The 22014-nt window shown below is 33.2% G+C and overlaps 12 protein-coding genes across 12 annotated transcripts in view; 6 read left to right on the top strand and 6 right to left on the bottom strand.

The window, feature by feature from the left end:
- Window positions 1–136, bottom strand: part of ASCRUDRAFT_73940 (uncharacterized protein) — an 816-nt gene extending 680 nt beyond the window's left edge. Inside the window, exon 1 of the mRNA XM_020192489.1 lies at window positions 1–136. This exon is cut by the window's left edge and continues 680 nt beyond it. The gene's annotated coding sequence lies outside the window, so the exon portion shown is untranslated.
- A 48-nt stretch (window positions 137–184) lies between these two features.
- Window positions 185–514, bottom strand: ASCRUDRAFT_6129 (uncharacterized protein; the record flags this gene model as incomplete). Its single annotated transcript, XM_020191274.1, has 1 exon — window positions 185–514. One exon carries the CDS (start codon window positions 512–514, stop codon window positions 185–187), a length of 330 nt encoding a protein of 109 aa, XP_020050591.1.
- Window positions 515–1438: 924 nt separating this feature from the next.
- RRP5 (Rrp5p) lies at window positions 1439–6582 on the bottom strand. The gene has a single exon (XM_020192490.1). The coding sequence runs from the start codon at window positions 6524–6526 to the stop codon at window positions 1718–1720; it is 4809 nt and encodes a 1602-aa protein (XP_020050592.1). The 5' UTR covers window positions 6527–6582; the 3' UTR covers window positions 1439–1717.
- A 452-nt stretch (window positions 6583–7034) lies between these two features.
- On the top strand, window positions 7035–8279 carry CNE1 (calnexin; the record flags this gene model as incomplete). Its single annotated transcript, XM_020189573.1, has 1 exon — window positions 7035–8279. A coding segment is annotated over one exon (1245 nt), but the record flags the coding sequence as incomplete, so codon positions are not given.
- Window positions 8280–8637: 358 nt separating this feature from the next.
- ASCRUDRAFT_104173 (uncharacterized protein) lies at window positions 8638–9064 on the bottom strand. The gene has a single exon (XM_020188586.1). It carries the CDS (start codon window positions 8958–8960, stop codon window positions 8709–8711), a length of 252 nt encoding a protein of 83 aa, XP_020050594.1. The 5' UTR covers window positions 8961–9064; the 3' UTR covers window positions 8638–8708.
- Window positions 9065–9169: 105 nt separating this feature from the next.
- Window positions 9170–13075, top strand: DNM1 (dynamin-related GTPase DNM1; the record flags this gene model as incomplete). The annotated part of the gene is made up of 2 exons (XM_020191276.1): window positions 9170–11923; window positions 12581–13075. 2 exons carry the CDS (start codon window positions 9170–9172, stop codon window positions 13073–13075), a joined length of 3249 nt encoding a protein of 1082 aa, XP_020050595.1.
- A 460-nt stretch (window positions 13076–13535) lies between these two features.
- Window positions 13536–14304, top strand: QCR7 (ubiquinol--cytochrome-c reductase subunit 7). Its single transcript, XM_020192491.1, has one exon. The coding sequence runs from the start codon at window positions 13675–13677 to the stop codon at window positions 14065–14067; it is 393 nt and encodes a 130-aa protein (XP_020050596.1). The 5' UTR covers window positions 13536–13674; the 3' UTR covers window positions 14068–14304.
- A 215-nt stretch (window positions 14305–14519) lies between these two features.
- ASCRUDRAFT_73946 (uncharacterized protein) lies at window positions 14520–16273 on the top strand. Its single transcript, XM_020192492.1, has one exon. The coding sequence runs from the start codon at window positions 14801–14803 to the stop codon at window positions 16067–16069; it is 1269 nt and encodes a 422-aa protein (XP_020050597.1). The 5' UTR covers window positions 14520–14800; the 3' UTR covers window positions 16070–16273.
- Window positions 16274–16508: 235 nt separating this feature from the next.
- Window positions 16509–16944, top strand: HSP10 (Hsp10p; the record flags this gene model as incomplete). The annotated part of the gene is made up of 2 exons (XM_020191510.1): window positions 16509–16511; window positions 16630–16944. The coding sequence occupies 2 exons, from the start codon at window positions 16509–16511 to the stop codon at window positions 16942–16944; spliced, it is 318 nt and encodes a 105-aa protein (XP_020050598.1).
- A 400-nt stretch (window positions 16945–17344) lies between these two features.
- Window positions 17345–18679, bottom strand: COR1 (ubiquinol--cytochrome-c reductase subunit COR1; the record flags this gene model as incomplete). The annotated part of the gene is made up of 1 exon (XM_020191511.1): window positions 17345–18679. The coding sequence occupies one exon, from the start codon at window positions 18677–18679 to the stop codon at window positions 17345–17347; it is 1335 nt and encodes a 444-aa protein (XP_020050599.1).
- A 722-nt stretch (window positions 18680–19401) lies between these two features.
- ASCRUDRAFT_104188 (uncharacterized protein) lies at window positions 19402–20431 on the bottom strand. Its single transcript, XM_020188587.1, has one exon. It carries the CDS (start codon window positions 20026–20028, stop codon window positions 19480–19482), a length of 549 nt encoding a protein of 182 aa, XP_020050600.1. The 5' UTR covers window positions 20029–20431; the 3' UTR covers window positions 19402–19479.
- Window positions 20432–21536: 1105 nt separating this feature from the next.
- Window positions 21537–21755, top strand: DAL80 (Dal80p; the record flags this gene model as incomplete). The annotated part of the gene is made up of 1 exon (XM_020190031.1): window positions 21537–21755. A coding segment is annotated over one exon (219 nt), but the record flags the coding sequence as incomplete, so codon positions are not given.
- Between the last annotated feature and the right edge of the window lie 259 nt (window positions 21756–22014).

Here is a 22014-nt window from a genome sequence, read left to right on the forward strand (position 1 = left end):
ATTGTTTTTATTTTGTTACATCTTAGGTCTATGTATGAGCAATTATTTAATTCTTTGATCATTGATAGCCTTTTAATAGCATTATTTGATAAGTTTAACGAATTTAAATTCTCTGGGTATTTNTTTTTTTTTTAAAATCAATGTTTTTAGATTTACTAAATTCTTAAAACAGTTATCAATACTTCTAATGCAATTGTGATATAGATTTAATACAATTAAATTGCAAATAAAGGATCTCCAATTTTTTACATTTGAATAAATTATCAATTTCAGAAATCCAATTATTTGATAAATTTAAAGTAACCAACTCTTTCGGAAATGAAACACCTTTAATATTTCCAATTCTATTAAAAGAAAAATCAAAACACTTTATTTCTTTAGGAAATTCTAAATTTCTCAAATTGAAAAAACTAATATTTTTAATATTGTTAATATGATAGTAAGAAAAATCCAAATGCTGTATATTTTTAGGAATTTTGAAATTTTGAAAATTGAAAAAACTATTAAATGTCATTTTCAATGTTTTTAAATTTGGTTTGTGTCCCAACTAATTAATCAACCAAAATCAATCATTATTGTTTTTAGTGTGTGCTTTTGAATTAGTAGCAAGTCTTTGATTGATGATATACACTTCCAAAAGTCATCACGTACTTTAAATGCTAAGTAATGTGCAGAGTAAGGTGCAGAACACTCGCAGAAAAACTTTGTTCGTACTAAGATTGGAATCTTTTTCATTGAACTAAACATGGTAATTATTTTTTCACGATTTTTTAATAAGGCTTTGTTGGGCAAATCTATTAGGAGATATATATTACTGGTGAATTGATTCAAATAGTTTTTAAAAATCGGAACATCTTTAAAGTCTAATTTCAATAGAGACTTGGAAAGGGTATAATTGTTAGAAGAGCGATGGTAAGAAAGATAAAAAGGAGTCGAAATCAATTTAATGCTCTTGAATATATGCTTCAAACATATCCTTTTGGCGATGGAGTTAGTAGAAGAAATAAACAAGAACTTCTGTTTAAAGGAGAGTTGGGTCAAATAGCATTGAGAATGTGAGGTGGTAATCCATATAATATATTTGGTGTGACTTTTTTTGAGATCTCAAGTTCAATATTGATGTATTTCTTGCTGGCTATAGACGATACATCGAACATGTTTATTTCTATGAAAACAGAACAAAATATCGATATATAAATAGTGAGGTTTTCTTTTGGAAATATATATAGTATGCGTAATTCTTCGGATGCCATGCATTGACATGCATGAGATTGANCCAATAAAACAATAGTTTTATCTTTTTCACACCAATTTTTGTGTATTTGTTGCTTTCTGGAATTTTTTGAGTAGAGAAAACTCTTTTCTGCTGCTTTTAGGCCTTTATAAAGTTTTTGATTAGTTTATCATTTTTTGGTTATTGGATATTGAAGTCTGATGGCAGCAAATTAAGGCAGTTGTTTTCTATTTTTACTTTTACTATTGCATCAAATAACAACAGCAAAAAATCATAATCATCTAGTTCCCAAACACCATGAGATCCTGTTAATTTCAAACAATATTTCTTTTATAATATTCACACGATGAAAATATATAATAGAAATTATCGACGCTGAGTTTTAAAAAGTAGAAAATAAACCAAATTAAAAAAATTAATTATATTATCTTTGTATGTAACAATTGCAAAAAAAAAATAGAGTATAAAGTTTCAGATATACAATCAATTTGTTCCTTGAACATGTTCAATAGCCTTTGCCTTCACATAATCAACTGCTTTTTCATCTTTTTTGGTTTCTTCAAAATTCAACCACTTTGTGAAGAAAAATTTGGCCTGTTTTTTGCTCATTTTTCTTACTATGAGTCTTTCAAACAACTCCTCGACTTTTTCCTTTTCATCTTGTTTAATTTCTTGATCAATATATCCATTCCATATATCTAATCTTTTGGGCACATCTGCAATCAACCCTTCAAAAAGTGATCTTCCTTGTTCTGGATCTCCCTTTTGAAATTCTATTGTAGCAAACTTACGAACAACGTCTAAATGATCTCTCTTTGGTAATACACCCAAGGCTTTTCCTAATAATTCACGAGCTTCGTCATTTTTGTTTTGTTCAACTAAAAATTCTCCATATTCGATCCATACTGAAACACCTGAGCCGAATTTTTTAATCATTGAATTGTAAAGCTCTATGGCTTTTTCTACTTTGGAAGAGGATCTGTATATGTATAGTAATCGCTTGTGCATTGTCAAAGAATCCATATATTGGCATGACTTTTTAAAACATTTATCCAAAGTTTCATCAGTTCCAAAACTATTTTCAAGATTTAACAACGCTATCCAGATATTTCTTTTTTCCTCTTCTTCTCTATAGAAAATGGTTTTCAATGCTCTTTCACCAATTTCACGGGCCTTTTCAATCTCACTCAACGATAACTGGAATCCCATATATCCAACCCATAAAGTTGATGAATTTGGGTCTCCAATCAATAATCTTTCATAATCAGCAACAGATTGGGGCGTTCTAGAGTTTAATTGTGCTGTTTTATCTTCAGTTTGAGTTTTCTTTACTTTCTTTTTCTTTTTTTGAACGTCCATAAAATCTTCATCGTCAGAGAAAGGATCTTTGTCATCAGCTTGATTTAATATACTGGCAGTCCAATCAAATCCATTGGTGCTAAGACTATTAAATGTTAAACCTTGCAACAAATCTTCATTTTCATGTGTATCAGTTTCATTATCTTCATCTTCACTCTCACTTTCACTTTCACTTTCACTTTCGCCTTCTTCATCAGAAAAATCTTTCATTTCAATATCACTTTCAGAGTCAAAATCGAAATTTTCATCAGCTTCAGTCGATTTAAATTCTTTATCTCTAATAGACCTTTTAGAAATATCAATATCTGCCATTTCAATATCTTCATTTTTAGATATGGATTTGTTAATAAAATAGGAAGCTTTCATTCCCAATGATAACTTTTTTTTCGCATTATCAATTTTCAAAACTTTTACTTTGATCTTGTCTCCCACATTAAATATTCCTTTTAATTCTGACAAGTTTTTGCTGTCAGATATTTCAGATTTATGACATAAACCATTAATATTGTTAGTTCCTTTCAAGTTAACAAAAATACCGAACTCGGCGATATTTTTGATTATTCCCTCAAAAATATCATCTACTTTAATATCACTGAATATTTTGAGTAGTTTGCCTTCAACTTGAGATTTTTTCAATGTCATCAATATTTGGCCTTCACCATTTGAAGAGAGTATTCTTCCTTTGACCAACTGATTAACTTTAAATTCATTTTTCCAATCTTTGACAAAATCATCAGACAAATCTGTAATTCTAACTAAAGCTGTTAAATTACGCCCAATATAGATGAATACACCAATATCTGCGATATTCTTAATAAAACCTCTTACAACATCGCCCCTTTTGAGCTGTTCAAATGAGTTATAATATGGATCCTTTGAAGTTTTCTTATTATCATCACGAAGAGATATAGTTAACTTTTTGTTATTGCTGTCAATACATAAAACTTTGCAAGTAACAATTGACTTAGGTTGATAGGTATCACTTAAATTCAAATCATAGTCATCTAAAGCTTCAGTAATGAACGAACTGCCTGTGATAGTATCAGATAGTTTTATATTCACATAATTCCGTGATACCAACTTCACAATTCCACCATAAAATTTGCCGATTTCTACTTCTTTGATGGTTAGACTGGGGTCATATTTTGGTCTGAATATAGGTTTCTCGGCAAATTTGTGGTTATTTGGCTCTATTTTTGATTTTAAATTAACTTTTTTTGATGAGTCTTTATCAGCATTATCATTTATTGTTTTCGAGAAAGGAGGGTTCTTTTTTAAAAAAAATTGTTTTTTTGCGGTTTCTATTTTAGAGACATAACACTTTATCGATTCATTAAGAGAGTAGATATTTCTTAAAAGTACTTTTGACTTGTGATTACCAAGAGCGTCTTTTTTTTTCATACACCCAGTTAAATCGTCAGCAAATCTAATAAATAATTGCTTATCAGTGATACTAGCAATATATCCATATAAAGGTTGGTCTGAAAGCTTTAAGTCAGAGAAGGACCTTGGTAACAGATGATTTTTTGCACTTTCAATGAGACTTTTTTTGCAAGTAAGTAACAAAGCATTACCCTTAGCCTTGAGAACCAAACACTCCAAATTCTTTCCAATTTTTAGATCTTTCATAAGTTTTTGAGGAGATGATTTTTCGTCACTTAAATGTACATATTCTATTACAGCAAAAGAGTCATTATCTGGAAGATTTACAGTAATAGATTTAGATGTTTTTTTTTTAATGATTGCATTTTCAATTATACTTTGACCCGATATCAAATTTTTCAAACCTTTAGTTTCATTGTCATTTGAATCTTTAGAAGTATAATCTAATTTTAAATTTTTTTTTTTTAAATTAACAGATAAAACATTAACTTTGATAGTTTGATTTAAAGTTAAAATATTTTCAATCTTTTTAAATTTGATTTTATTTATTTTATATTTTGACAAAGCACCTTTGACATCTCCAAAAAAAGACACTTCAGCATAATCATGGTCTTCTTTGATTTGAGAAATATATCCAATGTACGAGTTATCAACTTTTATATTTTTCCACGAAGTTATAATTTCATTCTTATTTGCATTAATAAATGAATCTCTAAAGGTAAGAATGAGCTCACGAGCATCATGATTGTAATTAATTACTCTGGCCTCAACTTGATCACCGACTTTATATTTTTGCGATGCTTTTATAAAATAAAGATCATTTACTTGATTATGTGGAACATAACAAGGAAAATTGCTACCAACAGTTTTGCATCGAATTGATTCTTGCTTGTTTGTTTTTTGAATTTTTTTAACGGTGACAGTTAAGATTTTTCCAATTGGAACATCCTTTGGAGAAATATACTCTCTTGTTATGTATCCATCTTTTAATGATAAAAGAAATCTTGATTCGTATGTATCATATCTCATTATTGCAGCGTTACACTTTGTTCCAACCACTTTTTCATCCGAGATAGAATTGGTTTTGGTGTCAGTTTTAAGAGCAAAACCTCTTTTGTTGCTCCCAAGATTAAAATAAAAGCGTTCAGAATCTTCCCCAACAATCTCAGCACCATTAATAACACTTCCAATAGAGAATTTGCCTTTTAGTTGAAAAAGTTCTGTTGCTCTAGATTCCTTGAATGTCAAGATTTTTTCTAAAATAGACACAAACAACTTTTTTGAATTGTTAATAATATAACTGGCTAAAACTCTGACTTTTATAATTGAACCAACTTGAAAATTGTTTTGTAGTTGATCAAAGTTAAATAAATTCAAATGTATCAAGTTTATGGAGGAGTTAATCACACCATATATTTTTCCTGCAATACCATTTTTGCTTATTTGGGATATAACTAAATTAACCAAATTGCCAGGAACAACGCTATCTATAGAAGAAATATTTTTAACTAGATTCTGGTTTTTTTTGGAAAAATTACTTGCTAAAGTAACATTTATAGTTTTGTTAGCCACAGATTTAATTGATAAAAGTTGCATAGAACCAACATTGTAATTTGTCAAATTTGTATCTTTTGGTAAATCACTTTTATGAAGAAAAAAATTATATTCTTTAAAAGCACAAACATTGAAAATAATGATGTGATCTTCTATGGATTTGATGGTTCCTTGTATGGTTTGATTAGGTATCAAGTCATCAGTATCTAATGACTGGTTTACTAGTGAAGGTTCAAGAGACAATACAATTTGTTTGAATCCTTTCTTTTTTCTATATTGTGCAGGAAGATCATGGTTTGGCTCAATCACAATGGCCCTCAACCACTGGCCAACTTTTATTAAATTTTTAATAGTAGGAATTTTGAATTTTTCTTTTGGTTCAGATTTAGTAATATTGTTTTTGATTTTAATGGTGTCTTCATCTTCGTTCTCACTTTCAGCATCTGATTCTGATTCTGATTCTGATTCCGAGTCGTTAGAATTAGAATCTATAGGTGCTTTTGAGTTTTCATATTCCACAACTCTATCAGTGATTTCGTCTGATATATCAGTTATTGAGACGAAACCGGTTCTTCCACTTGGTAAAGATAGTATGACATTGAATTCGTTGACTTGTCTAACTTGACCTAGAACCATTGAGCCAACTTTTAATATGTTTTTGGAGATTTCGTCGATAGATATATGTTCTGATTCCTCAATATCCTTATCAGAAATAGAATGTTTTTTGTTTTCAGCAGTATTTTTATTTTTAAATTTAGTGTTTTTAGATTTTTTTTTCAAGGGTTCGGTAGCTTTGGCCTCATTTGTTTCAAACAAGACATCCCTAGCAGCTTCATTGGCAATTTCTTTGACCTCCAATGGAGTTAATATTGAAGCACCACCTCTAGGAAATGAAATATCAGCCTGCTTTGACAGTAATTGAGAGATCTGTTTTTGATCTGGCCTTGAAGCTTCAGAGACCGAAAACTTTCTCTTTCTTTGAATATCAGGAGCCATGTCGAGAATGATATCCAGATTGTTCTGATTTGCAATAAAGACAGACTTGAGTCCACAAAATGCTTCTTTGATCAAATAAAATCTGGAAAATTTTTCAGCATCAAAAAATAAAAAAATTCAAAATAAAAAAAATTGTAGCCATGCACAATATGTACTATATGCATCTTTCAGCGCATACACACTAGGTTCCGCACAGACGGGCGTCTTAACGTCTACGTGGTAATTTAGGCCCGTCGGGGTATAAAAGCACTGCCATCAGGCTACGATTCTGAAGAAGAGCAGAGATCAGATCACAGCGTTTATTGCCAAAGAGGTGCTTGATTGTGTTGTTTAATTGAAATTGGATCTTACGTTGGCAATGAAGTTTACTAATAATTTTGTTCTCCAAGCATTGCTATATGCTCAATTGTTCTTGTTTTCCAAGTCGCTCGCATCGGTTGAGATTGAAGAGAAGTTTGGCGAGGATGGAGAGGCATCAATTCAAATAGTTCATCCAGAGTATACCCCAATTGACTTTGGTCTTTCTGAGGACTCATTTTTAGAGACATTTCAAGATAAAGAGTGGAAGAAACGTTGGACCGTATCCCACGCTAGAAGAGATGGAGAGTTTACTTATGTTGGGAAATGGGACGTGGAGGAACCATCAATCTATGCTGGATTTAAAAATGATAAAGGGTTGGTGGTCAAATCTCCTGCTGCCCACCATGCTATTTCTACCATTTTCGACAAACCATTTAATAACAAAGACAATACACTAGTGCTTCAATATGAGGTGAAATTGCAAAAAGGGTTATCTTGTGGTGGCGCTTATATCAAATTATTATCAAATTCGCAAGAATTGAAAGAAAATCATTTTTCAAATGAGACACCATACCAAGTTATGTTTGGTCCAGATAAATGTGGAACAACCAATAAGGTGCATTTGATTATCAAAAGAAAAGATCCAGTCACCGGAGAGTATGAAGAAAAGCATCTCAAAACTCCTCCAATGATTAGAAATGTCAAGGTCTCCACGCTATATACATTGATTCTTGATGAAAATCAAAATTATGAAATTAGAATTAATGGTGATGTTGCTAAAGCCGGATCATTGACTGATGAAAATACATTCTCACCCAAATTGAATCCAGAAAAGGAAATTGACGATGTGAATGATGTCAAACCAGAGGATTGGGATGATGAAGAAGAAATTCCAGATCCAGACCAAACCGAAAAACCAGAGGATTGGGATGAAACTCAGCCTAAATTAATTCCCGATCCAAAGGCTAAAAAACCCAAAAATTGGGACGAAGATGCTCCTAACCATATCACTGATCCAGATGCCAAAGTTCCAGAAGATTGGGATGAAGAGGAAGATGGAGAATGGATTGCTCCCGAAATCCCCAATCCAGTTTGTCAAAAACATGGATGTGGTAAATGGGAAGCACCACAAATCCCCAACCCTGAATACAAAGGCAAATGGAGACAACCATTAATTACCAACGTCAACTATCAAGGCGAGTGGAAACCAAGAAAGATCCCCAATCCCGATTATTACGAAGATTCCAAACCTGCCGATCTTGAAGAGATTGGAGGTATTGGTTTTGAATTATGGACTATGGATAATGATATTTTGTTTGACAACATTTACCTTGGACATTCAATCAGAGAAGCTGAATTCGTTGGCAATACCACATTCGTTCCCAAATTAGATATCGAAGAACAAGAATCGTCAGCCAATGCACCAAAGGCACCAAAGAGTCCATCTAAACCACCAACTTTTGAGGACGACGACGATGAAGAAGAAGGCAGTAAAATTCTTGATATAATAAGCAGCTTTGACAAGAATCAAATTATCGAAAGCATTAAAGAGAAGTACAACCAAGCGTACATTTACTCCAAAATCTACTTGGCCAGTGCCAATCAGTACATCTTGGATGTATACGAAGATCCAAAGGGCACCATCACCGCCAGACCAGTTGAGGGATTGATCTACTTTGGATCGTTTTTGATAATTTTCACAATCTCGTTCAGCATTTGGACTTCAATATTCTTTAGTTAAGTGTGTTTGTGCACTAAACCTCAAAACACCACAAAACCCGAAAAAAAATACAAAATACAAAATACGACATGAAACGAACGTAGCGAAAGCTGTGCCTTTCCCTTGTGTGTAAATCCAGTCTCTAGCTTTTCTCTGTACTGTTCAATAAGATGTTTCTTCTGTTTGCAACCACCAACTGTAGGCCCCGGAGGCGACAAAGCAGCAAAAGCAGCTCAAACCCACTCCCATGGCGCGGCCGCCGAGCAAAATTTGCGGTTTTCGCAAATCAGAAACAAAAACCAACTCCTCAGAAACCAACTGCTTTGCTGTGACGACGTTGCTGCTTCTGCTGCTTCTGCTGCTTCCTTGTTTCTTCTCTGTTTGCTGTGTTTTGCTGCTTCTGCTGCTTGCCATTTGCTGCCTGTTCTGTTTCGTGTTTGGTGTGCTTCCACAACTCTCTTTGCCTCTGCACAGCTTATTCTCTAAAGGAGCATCAACAGTAAACACCAGAACTTGTCTTTTGGTCTCAAGCTAGATCAGATCAGATCAATCTGGACCAACTTTGTTCATTTTTACGCTCTTTCACCATTTCCATCTAGTTGCAGTTACTCTCGTGTTAAACAATGTCTGGCTTTGATTCAAGGATACTAGATGTTATAAACAAATTGCAAGACCTAGTTTATAACACCATAGGCAACGACTCTCTAGACTTGCCCCAGATTTCTGTTATTGGCTCTCAATCCTCTGGTAAATCTTCGGTTTTAGAAAACGTTGTGGGTAAAGATTTCCTACCAAGAGGCACAGGAATCGTTACCAGAAGGCCTTTGATCTTACAACTAGTCAACATTTCTGAAGATTCTCCATTAATTTTCAAAAATACTGGGGATGTCTCCAAAAATTCTTTAGCTTCTATAAACAATCCAAACGCTACCAACAACATCAACAACATTAACATGGCTAACAGCATGACTTTGGATCAACATCTAAGACAATATGCCAGCAATCAAACTCTCAACAATAATCCAAACATCAACAATAACAATAACAATCAACCCTTAGTAAACAAGTTTACTCTACCAAATGAGTGGGGTGAGTTTTTACATTTGCCTGGAAAAAGATTTTATAACTTTGAGGATATTAAACTAGAAATTGAAAATGAAACATCGAGAATTGCCGGTAAAAATAAAGGCATTAACAGAATTCCAATCAATCTAAAGATCTATTCTCCAAATGTTTTAAATTTAACTCTAGTTGATTTACCTGGAATAACAAAAGTTCCTATTGGCGACCAGCCAACCGATATTGAAAAACAAATTAGAAACTTGATTTTGGAATACATATCAAAACCAAACTCGATTATTTTGGCTGTTTCTCCAGCTAATGTCGATTTAGTCAATTCCGAAGCCTTGAAATTAGCAAGACAAGTCGATCCTCTGGGAAAGAGAACTATCGGTGTATTATCAAAACTAGATCTAATGGATCATGGTACAAATGCTTTAGACATCTTATCTGGTAGGGTTTACCCATTGAAACTAGGGTTTATTGGCGTGGTCAATAGATCTCAACAGGATATTATGCAAAATAAATCCCTAGAAGACTCCCTAAGAGATGAAGATGATTTTTTCTTATCCCACCCTGTTTACAAAAATATTCACAATAAATGCGGTACTAAATTTTTATCAAAGACTCTTAATCATATATTAATGAACCACATTAGAGAAAGATTACCTGACATAAAAGCCAAATTGAATACTCTTATGGGCCAAACTGAACAGGAGCTACTAAGCTATGGTGATTCAAACCTATATTCAAAGGAAAATAGAGAAAATTTAATCTTGTCCTTGATGACAAAATTCGCAACAAGCTTTATTTCGTCGATTGATGGTAATAATACTTTTGACATTTCAACAAAAGAATTATGTGGCGGTGCCAGAATTTACTATATATACAACAATGTATTTGGAAAAGTATTAAAGGCAATCAATCCCACTGCAAACTTATCAACAGTTGATATTAGAATTGCTATAAGAAATTCAACAGGTCCAAGACCATCGTTATTTGTACCAGAATTGGCATTTGACTTGTTAGTTAAACCTCAAATTAAACTATTAGAATCCCCATCTCATAAATGCGTTGAACTTGTTTATGAAGAATTAATGAAAATTGTTCATAGCTGTGGCTCAAATATCCCAGAATTAGCAAGATATCCAAAATTTCAAACAAAATTAATTGAAGTCGTTTCAGATCTATTGAGAGAGAGACTAGGCCCAACTGCCTCTTATGTCGAAAGTTTAATTAATATTCATAGAGCATATATCAATACTAATCATCCAAATTTTATCGGTGCAGCAGCAGCAATGACAGAAGTCGTTGAAGAAAGGAAACTTAAAGAACAATATAGAAGAAGAAATGAAAAAGATGGAGGAAAGCCCAGAAAATCAATTGAGAGTCATGATGTCAGTAATGAAAATGATAAAAATAGTGACCAAAATAATGGCAAAGAAATTAATGGAAACTTGAAAAATAATGATAATAATATCAATGCTAGTAATACCAATAAAAACACAAATTCTTCCAACCATAATCTTAATAACTTATCCAACAATGGATCCAACAATAATGGAAGCGGGAATAATAATGTATTAATTAATGGAAACGTGAATAATCCTAGCAAAAAAATAATGAATATAAAGGATAATAAATTAAGAAAAGGGCATAGCAGAATTGCAAGTGGAGATTCATTTGACAGTTTCAATGAAGAAAATTCTAGAAATGATTCAAAGGATTCATTTTTAAATTACTTTTTTGGAGGCAAAAGTGATAAAGATATCATCAATAATAACGGTAATAGCAATAGAGGTGGCAGAAGAAATTCTAGTATTAATTATGGAAATTCCAATAATGAAAATGTTAATTTTAACAGTGGATATGTTAGTAGTTATGGAAATTCTAGTAATAAATCCATATCCTCAAATCTTATGCAATATAATTCTAGAGATGGTTTAATTCTGATAAGTAATGGGGAATTGTTACCTCAGGCATTGGATGATTTGAAATTGAAAAGTACCAGTGATCAAACTAGTATTTCGGATATAACTGACAGAGAACAGTTAGAATGCGAATTAATCAGAAGGCTAATTATATCATATTTTAATATAGTTAGACAAATGATTGAAGACCAAGTTCCCAAGGCAATTATGTTTTTATTGGTTAATTATTGCAAAGAAAGTGTTCAAAATAGGTTAGTTAGCAAGTTGTATAAAGAAAATTTATTCGACGAGCTACTTCACGAAGACGAAAATCTTGCTCAAGAAAGAGAAAAATGTGTCAAATTGTTGCAAACATATAGGGAAGCCAGTAAAATCATTGGCGACATTGTTTAATAGTCAGTTAGTCTTGATATTCGTCAAGTTTTCAGTTACATGTTTACAAAGTTTACAAAGATCGTTATTATTTGGTTTTTAATTTGTTATAGTAGTACATATATAATATACATTTCACATAATAAATTAGCATTGCCAATCCTGTAGAAGATCTTTTAAAACAGTTATGCTCACTAAAATAAAAAAGTTGCTATCAAAGAAGAAATAAGGATAAAGAGCATTATTTATTGGTTTGATCTGATGCATGTCAATACAAGTATCAGTGTGCTTACATAAGAAGATGTTTCCAGTTTTGTAGCTAAATAACCACGATTTATAATTAGATAGAAATATAATTACAATCTTTCGATTTGCAAAAAATATATCCATTGCAGTTGAATTGATAGAATTGAAACGATATTGTAATTTGAAATTAGAAATCAATTAACCCTAACAAGACTCAAATGGACAGAAAATCGTTTTTCCAGTTTAAAAAATATAAACCTTTTTAAAACAATTAAGTATTTGGATCTTTCTTCAAATCACTTTAAAAATATTGATGGTTGTTTGCTTCCAAAACTGAAAAAAAATTGAAAGTGCTTTATTTGGGACATAACTACATTGGCAGATGTACTAAAAATTTAAATGAATTATTGAATTTAAAAATTTTAGACTTGTCATATAATTAGATACAAATCTCTCACCGAATTAAAAGTCGATATCAAAAAAATAACAACCAAACCCATTAAAACACAAGATTTATTTGATATATTGGAACTTAATTCAACGTACTATAACCTCAAAGAAAATTCTAATTCATTTCGTTGTGTTTGGGCCAAACTCAAAACAAATAATTTCACATATAACAGATTTCGTCCATTCATGACTGCAACTAAAAATCAATTTGGATCTGAATCTGCATTTTCAAAAATCCAAGATGATATTATTGAGGCTCAAAACACCATATTGAATTCCAAAGACTCCAGGTATCTTGAAACTCAATTCAAAACAATTTTAGATATCTATGAAAATTTGGTCAAAGGTATTAGAGATAAATACAAACATCGTAATTATAATGATTTATCCAACTTATATTCAATTTTGAATGACTATAGTTTTACACATTTTTTTCTTCTGTCATCAAGCTGGATAAATTATTCAAATTAGAAGAACATTTGAAGTTTCAAGATTTTAAATTACCAACAAGGACGCTTTTGGAAACTGTTGAAGACAAAGGAAAGAAAGAAATATTAAAGATTAGATTTTCATATGCCAATAACAAGTTTGTGTTTAAAGAAAATGGAAAATTGAGTTTACTTGAGCTACTGAAATTTAATATAAACTGTTTTAGAATAAAGTATGTTGCCAGACTTCATATAAATAAATGAGCCATTAAGAAGATTTAACACTGTTTGAATTTGGTAGAAAATCTAAATGATAAGAGTAAAGTAAAGATTACCTAAGCATCATATTACATGTTGAATATTATATAAAGTCAGCATTGCTTACGTTATTATAACCAAACATGTATAGAAATTTAAAATGTAGTTACCCGCCCTTATACATTATTTAGACCAATCAAATCAGCTGAAAAACCAATACAGTCGATTTCTTGCAGAATATTAGAGAACAGTAGAAACAGTTACAGAGAAGAGCTGAAAGTATATCAGATTTTGAATTCATATATTCATCTACAATCAATATTTTGGATAATTTATTTCAACCACAGTCTCGTACTTCCAAAATCATACTTTTTTTTTTTCAAAATGGCCACTTTAACATCTGTTGTAAAAGTTACTGATTTTATATTAAAGACTCCAGTTTTAGCCAAAGCTTTTGTTCCACTAGGCAAACTATTCTGTGAATACGCAGGATACCGTCAAATGGGTCTTAGATTCGATGATTTAATTGCTGAAGAATCAGATGTTATGCAAACTGCAATTAGAAGATTACCACCATCAGAGAGTTATGCTAGAAATTTCAGAATGTTAACTGCTCATCAATGTTCTTTCACACATCATCTATTGCCAGCTAGCAAGCAATTAAAGGCAGAGGATGATATTCCTTACTTAACTCCATATATTTTGGAAGCTGAAGCTGAAGCTGCGGAAAGAGAATTGTTGGACAACATTGTCGTCACTCCAAAAGCTGCCAAATAAACCAGATAGAACCTCAATTCATATTCTATATATACAATACTTGTCCCTACTTTTCACTACTTTTCACTACTTTTCACTACTTTATGGATATAACTAATATTACGCTTTTCTCAAGCAGTGCTCAGACAATAACAGTAGTCAAATTGAAGTACATTAAACAGCAATAAAGTAAACAGTAATAAAGTAAATTAGTAAAGTAAAATAGTAAGACAAATCAAGGCAAATTAGGAAAGGACAATTATCGAAATGACGCTTTCCCAATGTTGATTATCTCCGCGCGGATTTTTTTTCTTGACTGACGGAGATAGTTCTGTTTGAGGCTACTTCCGGCTGTAAAACACTAGGCGGCGGTTTGTCGGCCATTTTAAGAAACAGCCGTGGATTTGATGTGTAGAGTTTTGTTGTATTTCACAGCTAACAATTATAAATGAATCTTCACATTACAAATTATAACTCTTTCCTTAATAATGCTGTCAGAATCAAGCTGTTTTGCTTAACTCCAACGAAGGGCTTATTCCTCCTTTCGATGGCTCAAATAGGTTTAATTCCACCCCTAACTTCAATTATATTCTTTCTCCATGTATGATTATTCTAAATCATTATGACTTTAGTTTTGAATATAAATTGCTATGGGTTTATTCATGAAAATTTCAGGCCTGTAATCTTATTCTTCTCCAGGTGAGATAAATATCATTGCTTTCATATTTACTGTCCAGTTTAATACTCCGAAAAAATGACAACTGGTATAGTTTCAAAAAATATCTTGATCGTTGGTGGTGCTTTTGGCGGTCTTTCAGCACTTAAATCAATTATCAATAACATTACCAAAAACCAAACAGCTTATTCAAGTGCCTTGTCAAATAAAAATATTCTCAAATTGAATCTAGATATCACCGTTTTAGAACCAAGAAATGGGTTTATCAATATTTTGGGTATTCCACTAGCTTTACTTGATCTAAAGCATGCAAATGAGTCTTATTTTGAGTATAATCAAAAAACTTTAAACTTGCCAATCAATAATACTCTAAACATATCAGATAGTATTATTATTAAGATCAATCACATAAAGGACCGCTGCCATCGATTGTATTCCGATCATGCTATAACGAGTTCCAATCAGGTTTTAAATTTTGACTATTGTTCGGTATCAACTGGCAGGACGAGAAACTGGCCATTGGATCCCAAGGGCTTGACTAGGCTGCAATTTGTTGATGAGATGGGACAATCCCTTAAAAAAATCAAATCTGCTAATTCAGTGGTTGTAATCGGCGGTGGTGCATTGGGTGTCGAAGTAGCAGGGGAGATAAAACAACATTACCCCGATAAATCTGTTAAACTAATCCATCCACATGCAAATATTTTAAAAGAGCCAAAATTACCCAAGGAATTTGCTGAAAAATCCACTGAGATCTTGCAAAACGTTATTGGAAAAGAAAATACTCTTTTGAATACAAGAGTATTGGATGAGATCAAAAAGGGCAATAATAAAAATGATGGATTAATAACTTTGATTACCAATAATCCAGAGCATAAAGAAATAAAAGCTGATTTAGTTTATTGGTGCAATTCTCATAAAAATAATATTGATTATCTTAAATTTGAGAACTCGCCATTTTTAGGCTCATTGAACCAATTTGATCAAGTTAGAATCAACAATGATTGCTCTATTAAGGGCTTTGAAGATAAGATCTTTGCAGCTGGTGATATCACAGATTTGGATTTTGTTAAAAGTGCTGGAGGTGCAATGCATTGTGGAGGAATTTCTGGCGACAACATCTCAAATGTCATCTTTTCTGAGTTTAATGCTCAAAACTTACCAAAAAGTTTCATAACCCTACCCGGAGCCCATATGTCTGTTACTTTTGGTAATAAAAGTGTTATCACTTGTACTGGTGAAGGCGAGATTTTATTCAATGCACCAAGGGCTTTGATGAAGTATACTGATTACTGCAATAAATTAGTTTCAAAAAAATTAGACCTCGGTTTAGATTCACGATTATAAATAATTACTTTTCTTTTGTTTTCACTTGTTTTATTTCTCAATGAGCTGGTTTAATTGATATACAAATCTATTGCAATTATAAAAAAAAATATATGTAAGTTTAAAGAAATCTCATTTACATCCGCTGATTTCCGTTAAATATAATTATGTTTCCGCAAATAATATCCAAGATACAACCGTACCTCCGTATCCGGAAAGCCACCCGCCAGATCCGGCGGAGGCTCTAGAAGTTTCCATTGGCTCGTGCAAAACCGCTGAGTAAAAGCTGAGTAAAAGCTGAGGAAAAGAAGATGGGAAGTTGAGAGTGAAATTTTTCATATAAACTGTTTTTAAATCCTTTTCCAGACTCTTCAAGCTTGAGTACCACTATCTTTCGACGTACTATTTACATTTCTCATTTCTTATTTCTTTATTTTATTCATCTTTCCACATCACAAAAATGGTATGTTGTAATTGTATACTTGGGACCAAAATAGTAGAGTAAAAAGCCTGAAATGATTAAATAAAGCTCCTTGTTTACTAACTGTTGAATGATTTGATTTGATTTTTTTTTTTATTAGTCAACACTCTTGAAATCAGTTTCTGCATTGAAACCATTATTTGACCGAGTTTTAGTGCAAAGGTTGAAACAAGAAGCTAGAACAGCATCCGGTATTTACTTACCAGGGACTGAAAAGGAAAAGTTGATGCAAGCTAAGGTTATTGCAACTGGACCAGGATATGTTAATAACAATGGTGATTTGATTCCAACTTCTGTTAAACAAGGCGAAGAAGTTTTGATTCCAGGATTCGGTGGACAAAGTATTAAAGTTGGTGAAGAAGAGTTTTTGCTTTTCAGAGATTCGGAAATTTTAGCTAAGGTATCTAAAGAATGAATTTGATTAAAAGACAGTCAGATGGTTGATCTTTTATTTCTAGGTTATTAATTCTCATTAATTTTCTTGTATATATGTGTAATAAGAACTAAATAGATTCCAAGAAAGAGCGAAAGAATCAAAAAAGATAATAACAATAATAATAATAATAATAATAAAAGAAATCTAAATTTCATTTTCAAATTTCGATTTGTAATAAAATCCATGATATATTGTTTTATTAGGTGATTTCGAATGAAAAAAAAAGTACAAAGCAAATATATATTTTAAAAACAAGAAATGGAGAATAGGGTTTCCTTTTTATTAAAAGTAAGTAAGTGTATATGTATATATATAAAGATTGGTAATGATTGGTAAAGAAACAAGAAATAATGATTAGTTATTTGTTCATTGAAATTTCTTACCAACGCATCATAGACATATCAGCACGAATACGAGAGTATTCGAGCAAAGCTTCAATTTGACCAGTACCAGAGATGGCGATATCTTTATCATACAAGGCATCTTGAGCCCAGTTTTTGATTTTGGATAAAGATACAGCGTCGATGTTGTGTTGAATCTGGGCAGTTGTGGCAGTTCTACCGCCAGAAGCGATATCCTTACCAATGATTGAAGCAGTGTTCTTTGGGGAGTTGAATTGGTTGAATAGTTTTGTTGATAGGTGGGCCTTTGCTCTTTCGACTTCAGTTTCAGTGAGAGAGATGGACAATCTGTTCCATTCTTTGAGAGTAAAGTGGATCAAATCGTCGATATTTCCAATGTTTGCAGTTTCAGTGACAAAACCCCATAGACCAGAATCTTTGTAGGATAAAGAGAAGTGGTCGTATGAGTCAGCTACGTGGTATTCGGTTAAGATGGAAGCCAATTTGACACCTGAATTGTGATAGAAGGGTTCAGAGTAGAGGTATGAGCCGAAAACCGAAGAAGCGACTAGAGCAGTGTAGTAATCTGGAGAATCGATTGCAGGACCTTCAGCAGCAATGGCAATGTAGGCCTTTGGAAGAGTGTCGTCTCTCATTCTAACTTCGGAACCCAAGAAGGAAGCAGGCTTTGGTTGTTCAGGCAAGCCTTCTTTGAGGGAGAAGTGTTTTTCAGCTAATTCGACGAGAGTTTCATGGGCAATGTTGCCGGCACCCACAACGACAGCATTGCTTGCAAAGTAGTTTTTCTTAAAGAATTTTTCCAAGTCAGAGGATTGCAAAGTTGATAAAGTGTCGGAGGTACCGTTGACTGGTAGAGCTAAGGATGAGTTTTGAAAGGCAACAGAGTGCAAGTGTTCGAGGACCATTTTGGGGTAATTTGATTCGAATATTTCAGCATTTTTGGAGGCTAGTTTGGCTTGGGATTGGACTAGAGAGGAGTCGAAGTCTGGAGAGTTGAAAAAGGAGGCTAGTTGGGATAGGGATTGCTCTGGGTTGATTGATTGAGATATGATACCAGTTGATTCTCTTGAGTTTTCAAAGGACAATATGGAACCGAACTTTGCAGCGTCGTTTTGGTTCAAGTTGACAAAGTAGTTGCCGATGAGAGAGGAGACCCCATTGTTGTAGGGGTTTTCGTATTTGGAACCAGTACCGAAGTATAGACCAATTGCAGAGGATTTTGCATTTGGATCAGATTGAGTAGCGATTGTTAAACCACTTGGTAAGGAGGTGTATTTTGGCTTTATGATGGAGGTTGAGTAGTAGCGAGAAGCAGTACGGAAAGCATTAAGGCAGTTTGAACGAGAGATCATTTTTGTGAGATTGTGATTGAGGAATTCGATATTTAAGTCAAGTGGAAGATTGAAAAGTGGATAAGTTTATTTATTTATTTATTTATTTATTAGGATAAATCAGCAGAGATGGAGATAATATTATAAGAAATAAGGGAATATTGGTAATTAGGAAATACAAGTGGTGGGACTACGAGTGCCAGGAACCAAAGAAAGGAAAAACAAAGACAAGGGAAGAATGTGGACTGAAGCTCTTTGAAATTTTCGTTAGGAAGCGTTGGGAAACAGAGACAGGTAAAGCAGTATAAATAATACAAGACTATTGTGAATCAGCGAAAGCAAAAAGCTGAATCCAAAGGAGATGATGATAATTCTGTTGGTGAAGTGAAAAGTCACAGCCAATGAAAATTTGGGAATTTAATATCAGCTTTTTCATTGAGAGAGGTCGGGAGGAGGGTCTGTCGCGGAGGCACACAGAGGTTGACGCACTGGGGGTTTGGACCGAGAGCATCCTCGGAATACACTGCACCCAAGAGCGCTCTACTGCGTCCTGTGTGTACCGCTGCGCCGGTGTGCGCCGAAGAATCGTTTTCTGTTGGATGGATATTTGTTCAAAACCCGTGTCCAAAAGGAGGAGCGAAAAGGTGTTGAAGAGCTCAGGGTGATAAAGCTGGGTGGGCCGAAAAGAACAAAGCAAGCGCAGTGGAAGGGGAAAATTCTGGAGTAGTGCAATCGCAGAACATAAGGTAATACATGAGTGAAACAGTGAAATAGGAAAGGAGTCTGGCAGCTGGAGGAGTGACCTTGGTGCTTGAAAATCGCTAATAGTGTTTTCCTATAGGGAATGATAGCGACGGGGCGCTGTGATTGGCCAGCGAGCCCCAGCAGAAGAAGGTATGCTTCAAGATGGCTGCTGGAGAGTGGAGGTAGAAGCTGGGTTGGTAGTGGTCTGGCAGCAGCAGCGAGGCAATTGGAGCAGTAGCAGCAGCAGGAGCCTCATTGTGGGCCACCAAAGCCGGCAGAGCCAGCTCGAGCAGCAGCAGCAACAGCAACAGCAGCTTTCCAGCCAGAGATAAGATTAGGCTGTTCGCTGTGCGCGCTCTGTGATTGGTTCGTGGTGGTTTGTATGGGGGCGCGTGTTGGCGAACATGCGAACAACAGAGGAAGAGGAAGAGGAAGCAGCAGAAGAAGAAAAAGAAGAAAAAGAAGAAGCACAAGAGGCAGAAGGAGAAGCCCTCTGCTTCTCCGTTCTCTGTTCTCCCTTCCTCTTCTCTGCTTGCGCCTGTTGCAAAGACCACAGGTCGTCTCAGGACTTCCAGGCTGCTGCGAGAAAGACGCAGTTTGAATTTAAGATTAACTTCTAATACCATATCATTATCTTTTATCTTTGGTGAAAATTTTTTAGTCTTTTTTTAGTTTTTTTTGTAGTTTCTCTTTTTTTTCTTTCCTTCGTTTGATTTTTATTTATCAGTTCTATCAAATCAAAAAATTTTCAATTGGATTTTCTCATTAAATTTTCGATTTCCATTTTGTTGCACTCTTTTGTTGTCTTCTGTTAGTTCAGTTAATGAGCTTCTTCCATCTCTTGTTTGTTTCCTTTGCTATTCCACTTATCTGTCCCAGCTATATATCCAACTTAATTTGCAGATAAACTGAAAAAGAAAGAGCTTCTTTATCTCCCCTTGGATACTTTGCAAACAAGTTCATATCTGATAATCGCTTTATCTCGACTTATCTTAGATTGTTATATTATTTCACTATTTTCTGATTTTACAATTATATTATTATTATTATTATTATCATTATTATTATTATTATTATTATCATTATTATTATATCATATTATATCATATTATATCATATTATATCATTATACTTTTTTATACTTTTATTATTTTATATCCATTTATAACATAATATAATATAATATAATATATTATATTATATTATATTTTCATTATTATTATTATTATTATTTTTATTATTATTATTATAAAGCGAAAATAATAATTTCAAAATGAATGAAATATCAACTCAATCTTCCCAGATTATTCCTCCACCTTCATCCTCATCCACTTCTTCCATTTCCACCTCCACTTCTACTTCTTCTACTTCTTCTACTTCCACTACTTCCACTACTTCCACACCTACTTCTCTTAAACCTAATACTCCCATTTCTACCTCTACAACTTCTAATTCTATTTCTTCCAATAAATCTGTTAACACTAATAACACTAATAATACTATTAACAATAATAACACTATTAACATTAACAACACCAACAAACCTAATAATTTCAACATAAATAATACTCTCCTTACCAACAATATATCTAAACATCCTATTTCAAACAAATCCCCACTATCCATTCATTCTCCAATCAGCAATTTATCAAATCTATCTCATCTCCCTCATCTATCCAAACTATCTGCCCTATCAAACTCAAATACCCTAAATCACTTGAATAACCTTAATCCTCTCAATAAAGAACAAAAAGAACTAAAAGAACTAAAGGATTTAAAAGATTTAAAAGATTTAAAGGATTTAAAGGATTTAAAGGATCAAAAAGATCAAAAAGACAAAAATGATAAAAAGGACTTGAAAGATCTAAAAGATCTAAAAATTCAAAAAGACTCAAAAGACTCAAAAGACTCAAAAGACTCAAAAGACTCAAAAGACTCAAAAGATTCAAATAACATAAACAACTTGATTAACAACCACCCTTCCTCTTCCTCTTCCTCTTCCTCATCATCTTCATCATCCTCCTCATCATCATCATTATTAAACAACGATCTAATTCCTGTTCACCCAAATGCTAAAACAACCTCAAAAACATCAAACAATGGCACAACAACAACAAAAACTAACATAACAACCCCCACTTGTCGTAACTGCAAAACTCAGACTACTCCCCTATGGAGAAGAGACGAAACTGGCCAGGTCCTCTGCAACGCCTGTGGTTTATTCTTGAAACTACATGGAAGAGCAAGACCCATCTCGCTTAAAACTGATATAATCAAGTCAAGAAACAGGGTTAAACATCCCCCAAACTCAAACAACTCTTCCACCACCTCCTCTTCCTCTTCCAACTCAAACAATTCTCCATCCAATTCAAACTCCTCAATAAATATACAAAACAACAGCATTAACAACATCAACACCAACAATCACAACAACAATCACAATCACAATCACAATAACAATAACAATAACAATAACAATAACAATAACAATAACAATAACAATAACAATAACAATAACAATAACAAAAACTCAAAGCTGCCAAATACTCCCAAATTGGAACCCAAGCTAGACTCCTCAACTGCCATAAAAAAAAAATTCAGAAAATCAAAAC

This window comes from Ascoidea rubescens, assembly GCF_001661345.1.
Source record: "Ascoidea rubescens DSM 1968 unplaced genomic scaffold ASCRUscaffold_1, whole genome shotgun sequence".
NCBI classification, from domain to species: domain Eukaryota; kingdom Fungi; phylum Ascomycota; class Saccharomycetes; order Ascoideales; family Ascoideaceae; genus Ascoidea; species Ascoidea rubescens.

Bases quoted from the DNA above. Each gene is read 5' to 3' on its own strand.
- RRP5 (XM_020192490.1), bottom strand. From the start codon at position 6,526: ATGGCTCCTGATATTCAAAGAAAGAGAAAGTTTTCGGTCTCTGAAGCT.
- ASCRUDRAFT_104173 (XM_020188586.1), bottom strand. From the start codon at position 8,960: ATGGCAAGCAGCAGAAGCAGCAAAACACAGCAAACAGAGAAGAAACAA.
- QCR7 (XM_020192491.1), top strand. From the start codon at position 13,675: ATGGCCACTTTAACATCTGTTGTAAAAGTTACTGATTTTATATTAAAG.
- ASCRUDRAFT_73946 (XM_020192492.1), top strand. From the start codon at position 14,801: ATGACAACTGGTATAGTTTCAAAAAATATCTTGATCGTTGGTGGTGCT.
- ASCRUDRAFT_104188 (XM_020188587.1), bottom strand. From the start codon at position 20,028: ATGGTATTAGAAGTTAATCTTAAATTCAAACTGCGTCTTTCTCGCAGC.